Genomic DNA, 14,797 nt, shown 5'->3' on the forward strand with positions numbered 1-14,797 from the left:
ATCAATTACAAATTGATTTTATTCGTCGAAGAAAAAGAACTATTTCCAGTTCCAAAACAAGGAAAAAAATTCAAAGCAATAACAAAAAGCGCGCAGAACCGTGTATTTGTTGTTTATAAACAGAAACGACGGAATAGCGAAAGACGGGTTGAAAAAGCAGTCTAGCATCAACATATGTTGAGTAGCGACTGGCCCCAAAAATATGCAACAAAATAAATAGCTGATCACTTTTTTAGAGATGTATTTTTTGTTTTTATTGATATTATCGATAAATAGTCGACATCGTCGCATGAAGGGCCAAACAGAATGTTCGCGATGAGCGTTTTTTGTTATCGCGTTAACGCACGCAAAAAGTTAAAATATATTTAACTCCGAAGCGCAGCGAACAACAAATTCGAGCGTTTGTGTTATCGTTTCCTTGTGGTTGTTGTATTTTCGATAACACATAACGCAACGGATGGCTCAACGCGTGCATTCTGCTTAGCCCTTGAGTGTTACAGAATACCAAATCAGTGTCGAAGTGATGTCGAAAGAGAAACGTCGTCGACAACGACGACGACTTACGGAATAGGGGTGATTAATGACATACACACACCTAAAAATTTAAAAATATCTACATAATCTAAACACCATGATGAATCAAATGATATCAAAATCACACAAGTCCGTGTAGCGGTTTGTAAATCACAGCCACAACAAAACAAAATATTGAGGAAAAATATTTGTTTTTGGTTCGAAAAAATAATGTCATCATATTTATTTTTTTTAATTTTATACAAGCAATTTCAGAAAAAATGTTGGGGTTATTCTGTTATTTTACCCGAATTTCGCCGAAAATTGACATATATAAAAATAATCACTTCTTGTGTATAAGTATACACCTTGCGGATTATATCAAGACCCTTCCGATAAATCTTAGGGTTCTATAAATAGGAATAAATCTTAAAATAAAATAATATTATGAAATATACATTTTAAATTGCGTCTAAATCGCATAATTCTCAAAATCATTTGATGCGCATGCGGTTTCCAGGAAGTACTGAAGTTTATCTTCCAATCCACATATATTTTTCGAAATTTCATTTGACGGCTAAGATGTGCCACACGTTGCATTGAAGTACCCAAAAAATCGGAAAACGCTAATAATTTCCAAAAACTCCATATGCCATTAACGCGCATCCGATTTCGGTGTGCACCCTAAAAAAATACATCGATCTATACCGATTTCAATGTGGTCCATTAAGAAGCATGGATGTGCCAGCTCACTCTACTTTTGAGATAAATTGGGTACATCTCTCTTTCGGCTGAAGTTTTTAAAGTTCTCTTTTCGAAACAGATCAAAATCCGTATGAGGTCATTAATAGAAGCGGAAATGATCCACACAAAACGCAAATAAATCCGCAATATTTTCAAAAACATTTTTTGCCAAATTTCGTGCTTTTGGAAGGCCAGTTCCCGCTGTTCTAGTAGTTGGATTTTCACGAAGAAGATTTTATATCATCCGAAACGTAAAAACTTTATTGATCGCGGGTACCCATATCATTCAGTTGACAGATCTAAAAATTTGGCGTTTTTTTAGAAATTTGATGAGTATTACTCTGAAACTGTGCATACTACATACACAAAATACTTATCAAATTACGCAGATTCGCGACTACAATAATCATATAATCGATTTTTAGAAATTCCTGTTTGCGTATTAAGGCTAAAAGTAAAATTAAAAAAACACTCAAAATGTCAGCATTATTTAAAGGTAGATGCAGTTAAAATTTTGAAAAATGATACATAAGTTGCGTACTCCCCATTTTGTTGGCTTCTAGTTTTACTTTGACACGAAGACCGTGAAATGAGTGGCTTAGTCACAAATCGATAGAGAACATAAAAAAAAACTGGTTCGCCTCAATCTGTTTTTACATACTTTTTTACATTAAAGTAGACACAGCTTCCACCAAAATAAAGTTAGGAGGTCAATATTATGAACAGTTTGCAACGACAGACCAATTAACCCAAAACTATTAACTTCTTTTCATATACTTAAGTAATTCCCGAGTTATAAAGGGGTGAACCTCCGCTTCAGCTATGTTAAAAAATTGGCAATATTGCCCATATATATGTACTTATTAGTAAGATATTACTTTATTTGAATTAAATACTTATTATTGATTTTGTTTTAGCTAACAGCGTTCACACTTACGACAAATGACACTATAAAACTAATAAATATATGCCCAAGTTACTCTCCACGCGACATCAAAAAGAAAAACTACCGTTATGTTTCAAAATTCAACTAAAAATATATTGTCCGGATTGCAAAGAATATTTCCTATATAATTTCATATCTCTCTTAACGAATTGATTTTTCACCTATGTGGTTGACCTTTTTGTGGAATTCGCACTACGTTGCGGATTATAGCAAGACCCTTCCGATAAATCTTGGGGTTCTATAAATAGTAATAAATCTTAAAATAAAACTATATTATGAAGCTTCGTCTAAATCGGGTAATCCTCAAATTCATTTGATACGCATGCGGTTTCCAGGAAGTACTGAATTTTATCTTCCAAACCAGATATATTTTACGAAATTTCATTCGACTGTTGCATTGAAGTACCCAAAAGCTCGTAAAACGTGAATTATATCGAAAAGTTTATATGCTTTAAACGTTCATCCGATTTCGGTGTGCACCCTAAAAAAATACATCTATCTATACCTATTTCATTGCGGTCCATTAAGAACCATGAATGTCCCAGTTCACACTATTTTTGAGATAAAAACATTTTTTGCCAAATTTCGTGCTTTTGTAAGGCCAGGAAGATGGATTTTCGCGAGGAAGATTTTATTTTATTCGGAACTTAAAAAAAATAAAAATCGTTAGTACCCATATGAATCAAATGACAGATATAAAAATTTGGCCCCAAAAATAGGTTTTTTAGAAATTTGATCGCACAAAATTTCCACCTTCGGGTGAGTATTACTATGAAGCAATACATACTACGTACACAAAATACATATCAAATTAATCAGAATCGCAAGTACAACAATCCTGGAATTAATTTTTGGAAATTTGTGATAGCGCATTGAAACTAAAAGAAAATTTCCAAAAACACTCAAAATCGAGCTTGAAAATGTCAGCATCTATTAATACATTTTCAATAATACATGCAGATACATTTTCGAAAAATGATACACAAGAGACGTACTCCTCATTGTTTAGACTTCCACTTTTTCTTTAGCACGAAGGTCACGAAATGAATGGCTTAGTCACGCTGTTTTTACCCAATTTTTTACATTAAGTAGACACAGCAACCGCGTAAATAAACTTTGGAGGTCAATATCATGAAAAGTTTGCAACGACAGATCAATAAATCCAAAACATCCAATTTTTCCTACCTTAATATTTCCGGAGTTGTAAAGGTGTGAACCTCGGCTTCAGCTATGTTAAAAATTTGGCAATATTGCCCATATAAAGTAACTATGGGTCTAACTCGTTTCCTTTTGGATCTTGCAAACACATGTACCATGACATGTCTTGTGCCACAGTGCGGTGAAGGATACAAACACATTTTTGCACAAAAATATCAAACAAAATAAACTGCTGACTACAATTTTAAAGATGTGTTTATTGTTTTAATATTATCGTTAAATAGTCGACATCGTCGCATGAGTGTTACAGAATACCAAATCCATGTCGAAGTGATGTCGACATAGAAATAGGGGTTATTACTACCATTGAGAATTGGAAGTCAACCAGGAGCAAGTTGTTAAAGAATCTTCACCAATGTCGTACATAAAGTTTGGATCGGTTCTGTCTGTTCAGAAATATTGATCGTCATCATTTAAATAAGTAACCAAAATCGATAACACCAATTATTTTTCTACATATTTATATTTATTCATGATCTTAATTTAAAAAAAAAAAACTTAAATTTTGTCACGTGATTTTTTCCATATCTCCACATACAAAATTGGTAAAATGAGGACGAATGTACTTTATCAAATACATACATATTAAATCATAGACAAATATTTAGGAAGGAGGTTTTTACATAAACTTGTAAAATTGGAGACATAAAATTATCTTAAAAATTAAGAATTGCGTTGAATGACGTCACGTTTTTCTTTTGTTGAAATAACTTAAAATACCGCTGTGTTGGTTTAGTAGCGACTTCCAATTAATAAGGTCGTGATCGGTTATTTCCAGGGCTATTACCACGCATGGGACCTCCACCCCCACTGTTTCCACCAAAGTCACGTCGACCGCCTCGATCGCCACCGGGACCACCACCTCCTCGGCCGCCTCCAAAGCGATTACCACCTCCATAACCGCCACCTCCACCACCACGGTTATCTCTGTTGTAGCCACCGCCGCCGCCACCATATCCACCGCCCCCGCGGCCTCCGGCGCTGTTACCACCGTCATCATCGCCTTTTGGTGTTTTACATCTATTACATTCATTACGCCAAGCAAAGTTAGTATTATTACAGCTACTACATCTCCAATCGCCTTCACGGGGAGCAACGTTGTTGTTTCCACCACCACCTCCGGGGCCGCCCATTCTTGGACGTCCACCACGATCTCCACCGGGTCCGCGATCACCACCGCCACCACCGCGAACTGAATCAAAGTCGCCTGAGCCGCCACCTCGATCAAAACGGCTGCCTCCACGGTCGCGATCACCACCACCGAAGCCGCCACCTCCACGGCCACGACCACCGCCGCCGCCACCACCGCGACCTCCACCTCCTTTGTTCCAATTATTTTGTCGTTGAGCTAGGGACACCTTTATAATACATCCGTTAAAATCGCGACCATCAAACCACGCAATGGCTGATTGAGCAGCATTAATGTCATCGTAAGTTACGGTCGCTTCACCCTTAGAAACGCCAGTTTCTTTATTACGGTACAACCAAATCTTTGGTTTCATGGTACGTTTGTCTTTCTGCAAAAAATAAACAGAAGACTTGGTATTAATAAGTTTCTACAAGTAGAATAAATCAAATCCACATACTTTAATTATACCAATAGCTCCGAAATGAGTTTCAATGTCCAATTCGGTCGCTGATGGATCCATGCCAGATACAAAGATGGTATCCTCCTGAGTAATCATGTCACCACCGCCGCTACTACCACCGTATCCACCGCCACCACCTGCAATGTGTGTTATTATTAATATTTGTATAGCATGTAATTTTACAAATATATAAAGAAATAATATGTCAATCTACATTTATTATTACACTCAGTTTAACTGAAGAAGACTATGATGATACACTCAAACAGATGCACTTTTAATCCGTACACTTCGTACCAAATGGATCGAAAAGTTTTCTTTTCAATTTACTGATTTGAATATGCAGTTTTCGTGAGACACACTTGTTTTTTGTCAATTTTAACCATATTTTAACAATGTTTTACCAAAATTAATACTCTTTCATACACGCTTGAATGTACTTTTTAAGTTCAAACCCATTTACAGACTTCTGTTGAGAATATTTTTACGCACATACAAACATTCTTGTTTTACTGAATTACACTCTTACAACCTTTAACAATACATCTTGTGTTAACCTTTATTAACCAGTAGTAGTAACTCTTCTTTTCATTTTTACTTTTAGAAATATTACTTGTATTTTCATACACAGGAATTTAGAGATGATTGGTAAAAAAAGTATTTCAATTTAAACACTTCAGAAATGTAAGTCCCCACGAATACTAATATATACCATAAAGTCAGTCATTCAATCAAAACAGTTCATCAAAAAATATATAAATATATGTAGGAGAAATAGTCCTGTATTTACAACAACAGAATCCGATGGAATTGGAAAAATGCACACTACAACATTGGTAAAAGTAATCGTATTCTTTACAATTTAACGTATACTTTAAAGTGACTTATTTCACCTATATATATTTATATAATATAGAAATCTTAGTCGTGTTAAGTAGAAAATAAAAAAAATAAATTGAATTACAAATTGTTATACATTACTCATTTTGTTAATTGCATAGCAATTTGATAAATGCTTGCAATTTGATTTTACCTTTATTGTAGCTGTCCTTGTTGCCGCCTCCATTTCTAAAATAGGATTGGTAATAGTAACGCATCATTTAACATTATGGTCATATTTCAGCAAAGTTGTAGATTCAAAAAAATATATATAATTAATCGTGGATTCACAATCTGTAACTTGCGGTTCGGGTATGTCAGACAAGAGGCGTAGATACATCTTCGATGATATTTTTGTTCTGTTCTGTACGCTTTAAATAATTATGTTACATAATGAACACAGTACACATTTGTAATAACAAATACCGCCACAACTTAATTGTTGATTCCTTGTTGTAGACCTTATTTTGATTAAACGCAGTGAGAGTATTTACCAATATTTCAAAACCATATTTATTTCAAGCAATATTGCAATCAACTGTATTACAGTACTTTATTCAGTACACGAAGAATCCTTTATAACTCATACCACTCTCATACCATTATATCGTTAGCGACGCGTCTAGGGTCAGATATTTTTTTTTTTTTTTTTTTTTGTATGGGGATCTTTAAAATACTCTTGAAATTTATTAATATTTAGCAAAAAATATATGTATATATTAAAAATCCGTTGAATTGTACATAAAAAACAACTATTGCTTCTCAACTATTAAAACGAAATCGAGTTATCCAGACTTGGGGTAAATGCTCGTATGTTCGGCATATACAAGTAGACGGCATCTTGTACATTTGAACTAAAAATAATCCTTTTACTAAATATAATAAATTGCCTGAGCAATCTTAAAACAATATTACCAGGTATCTCCGTGTAAAGCTAATGAAGCTAAATTATTGATAAAGCAGATAGGTATTTAGCCTTTTGACAATGAGAGAATGATGGAATATTTGTACAATTTTCAAAATATTAAAAGAGCGCAAAGAGGACATAAACACATTAAAAATCTGTTACTTATGTTATTCTGTTGTCGGCATTTTCTCAAAAAAAAAACACTGGAGTCCGATTTAAACTATAAACATACCCTGTCGAGTATTATATGACTATTTAGTAAATTTGACAATTAATGCATTTTTAATGCAATATAGATGAAGGCGTTCTTTAATACCACGTTATTAAAACTTATTATTATTATTGCAAACGAATTATTCATCCTTTTTAGGGTTGGCGTAGTAGTGTCGAAAATTGTCCACTGTCGTATTTGTACGACAAATCGGTATTATGAAAGTCGTTACAATACGTCAAAATTGCTGTTAAAGATTCTGATGACAACAGCATACAAAAAACAATATTTTTTAATTTAACTATATTAATTGTTGCATTAGAATTTATTTATATAAAAACAAACTGTAACAAATATTAGTTTTAAAATTTCGGAACGTACTAAAATGTTTAAGTTTCAGAAAATTACAGACTAAATTGAGAATTTCTTTATGTAGGTAGATATATCATAATACAATAACTATATCATAAAATTGTCGCATATTAAATCATTATTTGACGTGAATGCAGATAATTGAAGAACAATTTTTTTCTCTTTAAGTATTTTGGCCCGCCTTCCGAAAACTTATTTACATCTGCAATGATATCTGCTTAACGCCAGATTAACGAAAATATTCGGCAAGCTAATGATCAAATTAAAGTAGTCGGTAAGTCCTACCCACAGATATAAAGTTACCATAAATTTTAGTTTTTATATGAAACATTTGTGTTTTAATTTTACCGATATTTGTTGGTAATGTTGAAAAAAAAATTACAGAATTGCACTACTGATATTTTTTGTATTAAACTCGATTGACTACGAATATCCTTTTTCATATTTCGCCGGTTAAATTTCTTAGCCGAGTAGAATTCTGTGAAAAAGTACGTAAACATTTCAGTAAAATGTCGCAGTTTTGAATGGAAAATGCAAAAAATATGAACACCTCCATATGAAACGCCATACACTTTTGCAACTATGTTTTAAATAGCCTATTGCACCGCCGAAAATAAGCAAAATCAATTTGTTCATGTTTGCAACACTTTCCCATAAAAAAAATGAGAATTGTAATAGAACATCTTCAACAAAATGGCTACAATCGTCGAGTTGAGAAGCAAAATAGTTTAAAAACACGCCGTAAATATTATGGAATATTTATGGAAACTTATTTTGGGATATTATCAGTCTGCCTTGATTGGACGCTTCGGATACATTTGTTTATCCACTCTTAATACAATGGAATAAGTTAAAATACATACCCATATCCTCCGCTACCGCCGCCACTGCGATCTTGCCAACCACCTCCTGAATTACCACCACGATTGCCGGAATCGTAACCTTAAATTGCAATATATTTAATATTTAATGTCGATACTAAAAGCAACCAAGTTATATATTTACCTCCTGGTTTATTGTACGATGGAGGAGGCTTGCTATACGGTCCACCACCGCCATCGGAACCCATTTGATAATTTGGTGGAGGTACAGAAAAATTGTTGTATCCACCACCTCCGCCGCTACCGCCTCCTCCTTGACCATAACCTTTATTTTTTTAAACTCAAAATTATTGTATATCAATTTTAAATAATTTCCTCAACACTTACGATCCATATTAAACTGTGTGTGTGTGTATAACTAAATTGAAAGTCAGAAAGTAAAATACTTTGTTTGGGCCAGCAAAACCCAAACTTCTCAAACCAAAACGCGGAGCACGAATGAAAAAACTCAAGTATAAAACACCCTGCTTGTTCTGTTATTCTATTACATTTTTCAAAATGGCGAATTATGCGGTTACCAACTACTCAAAACATGAGCACAGCGTACGACTAGTGCTGCCATCTTAAGCGATTTATGCCCACACTGGTTTTTTTTTTAAATAGGGATTAGTTTGAGAATCTGTCGCCTGTTGTTTGTCATCTACACTTCACAACGTAGCAACATGCAAAAACTTTAAAAAATTTTAACGTATTTTGAAGTGAAAAGTGACACACACGAGGATTAAGTTGGCTTTTTATGAAATGTCAATTTATAAAGATATATCGGAGTCAAACTTGATGTTGGACGCCGTTCTCCTTTATTCTCTTACAATATAAAAAGCAAACTTAACATGCCAAGCCTGAAGTTCTCTTAACTAGAGTAAAGGGGGAAACACAAGAGGACTGCAGGATCGGCGTGTTAAGTTGGCTTCTTTTATTGTAAAAGAATAAAGGAGAACGGCGTCCAAATACAAGTATGACTCTGATATTCCTTTATAAATTGACATTTCATACAAAGCCAACTTAATAGGCCAGGCTTGAATCCTCTTATGTGTTTCCCTCTTTCGACGAAAGTCAAAACATGTTTTTTTATTTTATAAAATTACTTCTTTAATAATTAAAAAAGGTAAATTTCTAGCATTTTAAGTGAAATTTTGTAATTTTTTGTTTATTTAGTATTACTACAAGAGAGAATAAAACGGCTTACTATCCAAAATAGGACTTATAGTACATTTACATTGTGCCGGATTAAGTTAATCCAGTGGATTTATATTGTCAATTCCCTTACATATTTGTCAAATAAAAAAAGTTCTAATGTATATGTCGTTTTACTGAGTAAATGTTACTGGAAAAGTGTCCATAAATCATATCTATGTTCATGGTACAATTATACAAGCTGATGTACTGCAATACTAAGCTGATTTAATTGTATCGTAATACTCGTGTCAAGTTCGATATGACATTTTTAATTTATGTAGAAGACCCAGCAGGAAAATTTTGGTCACATTATATTTGAAAAAAAAAATACTTAACACAAATGGAGCTTTACAGCGTATAGGGAATCCGAAAAAACAACACAATGTAAAATGTTTTACATTTACTATATTTTCATTCCCAAATCTGCATACGATGGCAAAATATAGTATTGGCGTTTATTTTTTTCTGAACTAATGTTACAACCACGAATTCGCATGAGAATTCCAATTATATTAATTCAAAAGAGTACTAATCGCGGGAGTAACAATTATATATTTTCAAATCAAAGAAATCGCAACAGAAGTTCGTTGCACTTTGCTTTACAATTTACTTCAATTTCCTAATGGGAAGATTTGAAGCAGCAAATCCTTTTGCAATGAAAAATTGCAATTTTCAACGCTATTTTTAGCAAGATTTTCATTCATGTTTTTTTTCAATTTTATTCTGAAAATTCAAAAATATTATATTTTGAAAAAATCAAATTTATTGATATTTCGTATATATGTTTACATTTTTCGTCATATCAAACTGACACTAGTGCTGCATACAATAACAATTTTCTATGTGGTTGTTGTTGAATTGTATTTGTTGCAGTTACCTTATATAATTGTACCGTGATCAATGTTGTAAAATAAAAAAAATTAGAATATATTGTATGTTCCTGTTCTTCAAGAAGTTACTAATTTTAACTATTATTTTAGATTACATAAATACGTATATGCCAAATAAATCCGGATTTTGTTAACCCAGTGGATTTAAATTATCAAATCCATTGTTTAATTGTCAAATAAATCCTCATAAAGTAGCCTGGTAAAAAGTTCTAATGTATATGCCGTTTAAGACTAGTAGATTCATTTCATTTATTAACTCACTTCATTGTAATATAAAAAAGAAAAAATGGCCAATAACTTATATTAACTAAATACAGTACCCAAAAAAAAAAACTAAAATCTATAAATACATTTATATACATTTTGTAATACTACAATCAGAAATTCAATGATAATAACAAAAATAATAAATCCACAATTCTTGTAGTACGGGAACAGACCAATATATAGCCTACCTTGAATAATTGTATCCATGGTACAATAAAACAAGGTAGGGCAGCTTGAGGTGAATAACAAAAAAAAACAACTATGCACGCGTGGCCTCTTTTGCCAAAAATAAAATAAATATACGCAACAAGTGTTTCGTTTATTTGACATTTTTTCAACAGAAAACTAAAAACGCGAAAAATGAATGAAAGGTTATGATTTCTTCCCACAATCCAGTAGGGAATACCATAAAATGTTTGTTTCATCCATAACAAAAAAAAACCTTTATTTTTATTTCAATTAAACTTGAATATATTTCAATTTATTTGACATTGTATTCAAAACAATACGCACACATACACAAAATATGTATTTTGATTTGATGGAACAAGCCACCTTGAGAAAAAATTGTAATCAGTTGGTTGCTGTGCCCTACCTTGTAAAAATTATACCGTGATTGTATCATATGCCATGTACAGACGAGCGTCGTTCGCTCTCTCATTGTTCGACCCTTAATTATGAAGTACCCAGTGGGAAAAGTGGGAACGTATTACATTGAGAATCGATTTAGTAATGCATTATAATCATTACATTATATAATGTATCCGGAAGAATCGAGAAAATAATATAATTGAGCAAAAAGTTGAATTATTAAAGACATTATAGATGATACATTATATAATATATCCAAAAGGTAACGAGAGGGTAATTTCAATTGACAAAAAATTCGTACTAATTACCTAGCGTTTCCCAAAGGATACGACAAGGTAATGAAATGTTTCACTTTTTTCTTGATTTTTATTTTTGAAGTCCCGTTATCTGTCGACTCTCTCATGTCGGATTGTAAATTTGTCAGTTTTGTATGTGTCGTGCACCAACAAAGACGTAATTTTGTTAAAGTCGGTGGTAAATTATTAGCAAAAAGAATAAACAACATTGTGTACATGAAGTGAATAAAGAAAAAAATACAAATTGTGAAATTATTAATCCTTAACATAATTTCAAAAAACTGGATACCCTCCTTGGACAGCAATCCCATCAATTGGAATCTGATCTTAAAAAGAGTAAGTAATGAAATCATAATAAAATATTCCTTTTTATTATTGCAACATTTTTTCAGATAACAATAATGGAAATATTTGTATTGCCTGTACCCAAAAATATTCTGTGAATACGTTTTATATTCCTTTTAAAACTATATGTAAAATCGTTATATTTGTGATTATAAAATATATGAATAAAAACAAATGTTTTTCATTTAAACCAACAAATTATTTAATGAAAACCGGAGAATAAATTATTTCACATATTACTAAGGACCTATAAAATAATACATTATGACACATCGATTACATTATGCATTATATAGATAGTATGGGGGAATATATTATTTTCGTAGGACATGCAGCGTGTTACGGATAATGCATACTGTAATCAACAAATCATAGTGGCTGTGCATTACCCGTTCGTTTACCATCGATTACATTTTCCCACTGGGTAATTACTTATTTCCCCATATAAAAATGTCTGAGCGAACACCGAATTTTGTACGTTGTTCAATTGGAATCACTCTCTGAATAACCAAGAAATTTGTCCCATTCCTAACAATTCAGAGAATTTATCGAAAATAAATTAATTTTGACAGCATGCAAATATTTATAAAATTTTCAAACCTTTTCAGTAAAATTGAAAATGATGAATGAAAAGTTAAAAATTGTATAGTTTTTATATATGTAGCAGGATGTAAATTTCGTTTTCTGCATGATGCGATATGCATTTCTTTTCCCTTGATTCTAATTAGCGTACAAAACAAGAAACAAATATGGCGAAACTCAAACAAAAAATTCTCCAAATTTGTATATGTGACAGTATGTGACATTTGAATTGAGAAAATATAAAAAATATATTAAAAACAAAAAAAATTTCAGAAAAAATGGAAAACATGAATAAAAGGTAAATAGGTATGGGTTCTGACTATATTCAGGAGAAAGAGAATAATTGTTTCTATTTAAATTCATAGGTAATACACACAAATATGTTGAGAAGAATAGTGTTGTATGAACGGGTTAATTCATATAGGTAATTCTGAGAGCGAACTACGTTGTTCGAATGCTCGTCAGAACATGGCAATAGAAATCATGGTGAATTAAACATTCGCCCTTATAATTGGGACATGGACTTTTCAAAACAAAAAGTCGATTAATCGAAAGTCGATTTACTTATCCCTAATCATAATTTGCCTAAACCTCATTCGTAAACAACACGGTTTTCCATTTAGTCTCCATCCCACCTCATTCGTAAACTTTCGGTTATACCATTTTGAGTTCATCTTTATCGGCCATTTTGTCTTCTCCTCCCATTCGTTAGCAGGTGGAACGTTTTTCATTTTTTTAAGTCGTCGTTTTTATTTTAGCTTCGTTGCAGAACCGAAAATAATCTACTAATTTTACAAGTTTTACAACTTTTTACTCGAAAACCGTTCCTGAACCCATAAAACTGGCAAAACATTGAATCAAATTTAAGAGAGCACAAAACAAAATGGCTTTACCTGTTTACCATTGTAAACAATTTAATTTCTATAACAGCAATGTTGTTTTTGTAAAATGTTAGTTGTTGTAGCTGATGCATACACCTTATTAATGGTGTTTTTACACGATATGTATTTTACATATGTGCTGTCACTTTTTTGCATATGGAAATCGAACTCGTCATGTGAAACATACGGAAATTTCAATGTGTCAAAACGATATGCAATTACATATGTATTTTTTCCGAATAGGACGCGCCCTATTTTCGTATGTGAAACATAAGGAAATCAGCTGTTTGAATGAAACACATTGTTGGAAGAAAATATTTCAATTGCAAGTCCAAGAAAAGGATGAAAAGGCAACAATTACAAATTATTATTTCGTTTGTAGGTGTTTAATAAAAAAAATTATGTTGATTTAAGAAAAAAATAAAAGTGTTTTTTTGTTTATAGGTTATGTCATATGTAAAATACATATGCCGATTTGAACACAAAAATAAATGTTTTGTGTACGCCGCTAATTTTGACACACATAAGGAATTACATATGGATGAAATAAGTGACAGCACATAGTAAAATACATATCGTGTAAAAACACCATAAATACACCTTGTTGAATACCAAAACTATTTATTTATTATCTGCATACCAAACAATTGTTCCGTTCCAGAACCTAAAAGAATCTACTCATTTTACATGTTTTGCAAATTAAATTTAAGAGAGCACAAAATGGCGTTATCTTTGTAAACTTTTTACTTGAGAAATTTGATTTTGAAGTATTGCCATCTAATTTTGGCATATTTACTAGATTTGCGTTCCCGAAATTTTCAAATTATTTTGTACTCTGAGACTTATTTTGAAATGTTTCCCTTTTACTAGATTTACTATTAAAAAGTACTGGAACAGACCATTTGTTGGCGAAGGTTTGCGTACGACGTCGCTTGAGTCTTGGCAGAACGACGATTAACAAGCGAATTTTATTAAGGCTGGTGTCTTGGAGGCTTCCCTCTCATTGTACAACCGTATAGTACCTTTGATCCATATTGTACCTTTGCTCCATATAATTCCTTTACTCCATACAATTCCTTTGCTCCATACAGTTCCGACTCCTACATAGTATAGTTCCTTTGCTCCAAATAGTTTCTTTGATCCAAATAGTTCAAAAATGGAACTGGATCAGAGATAGGAACTATATTAATTAAGGGACGTACCTAATTTATTGCGCTCCGTACAAAACTAATCACCTTCTCACCTTTATAGGGTTTGTTACACGTCCGTATTACCCAAATACGCAAGGACTTTATTTGAATCTGTACCAACTGAAAACGGCGAAAATGGACGAAAACAAAAACAACATTTTAATTGATCAAAAAACGTTTAGCTTTATAGAAACACAATTTTTTCAATCACTGAAATTCTATTTTCAAAGGACAAAAATTTCAAAATACGCATTGTCAAAGTTGAACAATTTCAACTTTATATTTGGATACGCAATGCGTATTTGGGTAGCATTCATTG

General features: G+C 32.4%; 1 protein-coding gene across 1 annotated transcript; it reads right to left on the reverse strand.

Annotated features, from left to right (window-relative positions):
- Positions 1–4,165: 4,165 nt before the first annotated feature.
- LOC133332481 (RNA-binding protein cabeza-like) lies at positions 4,166–8,594 on the reverse strand. The gene is made up of 7 exons (XM_061540883.1): positions 8,588–8,594; positions 8,385–8,525; positions 8,243–8,321; positions 6,044–6,078; positions 5,008–5,147; positions 4,599–4,938; positions 4,166–4,538 (listed from the first exon to the last, which is right to left on the reverse strand). Exons 1-7 carry the CDS (start codon positions 8,592–8,594, stop codon positions 4,171–4,173), a joined length of 1,110 nt encoding a protein of 369 aa, XP_061396867.1. The 3' UTR covers positions 4,166–4,170.
- Between the last annotated feature and the right edge of the window lie 6,203 nt (positions 8,595–14,797).

Source organism: Musca vetustissima, unplaced genomic scaffold, assembly GCF_032173495.1.
Source record: "Musca vetustissima isolate MV318-11 ecotype Yass unplaced genomic scaffold, APGP_CSIRO_Mvet_v1 utg62165, whole genome shotgun sequence".
NCBI classification, from domain to species: Eukaryota; Metazoa; Arthropoda; class Insecta; order Diptera; family Muscidae; genus Musca; species Musca vetustissima.

Bases quoted from the DNA above. Each gene is read 5' to 3' on its own strand.
- LOC133332481 (XM_061540883.1), bottom strand. The intron at 5,148-6,043 runs GTAAAATCAAAT...CACACATTGCAG, and splicing joins CAAGGACAGCTACAATAAAG to GTGGTGGCGGTGGATACGGT. The intron at 4,939-5,007 runs GTATGTGGATTT...TATTTTTTGCAG, and splicing joins GAGCTATTGGTATAATTAAA to AAAGACAAACGTACCATGAA.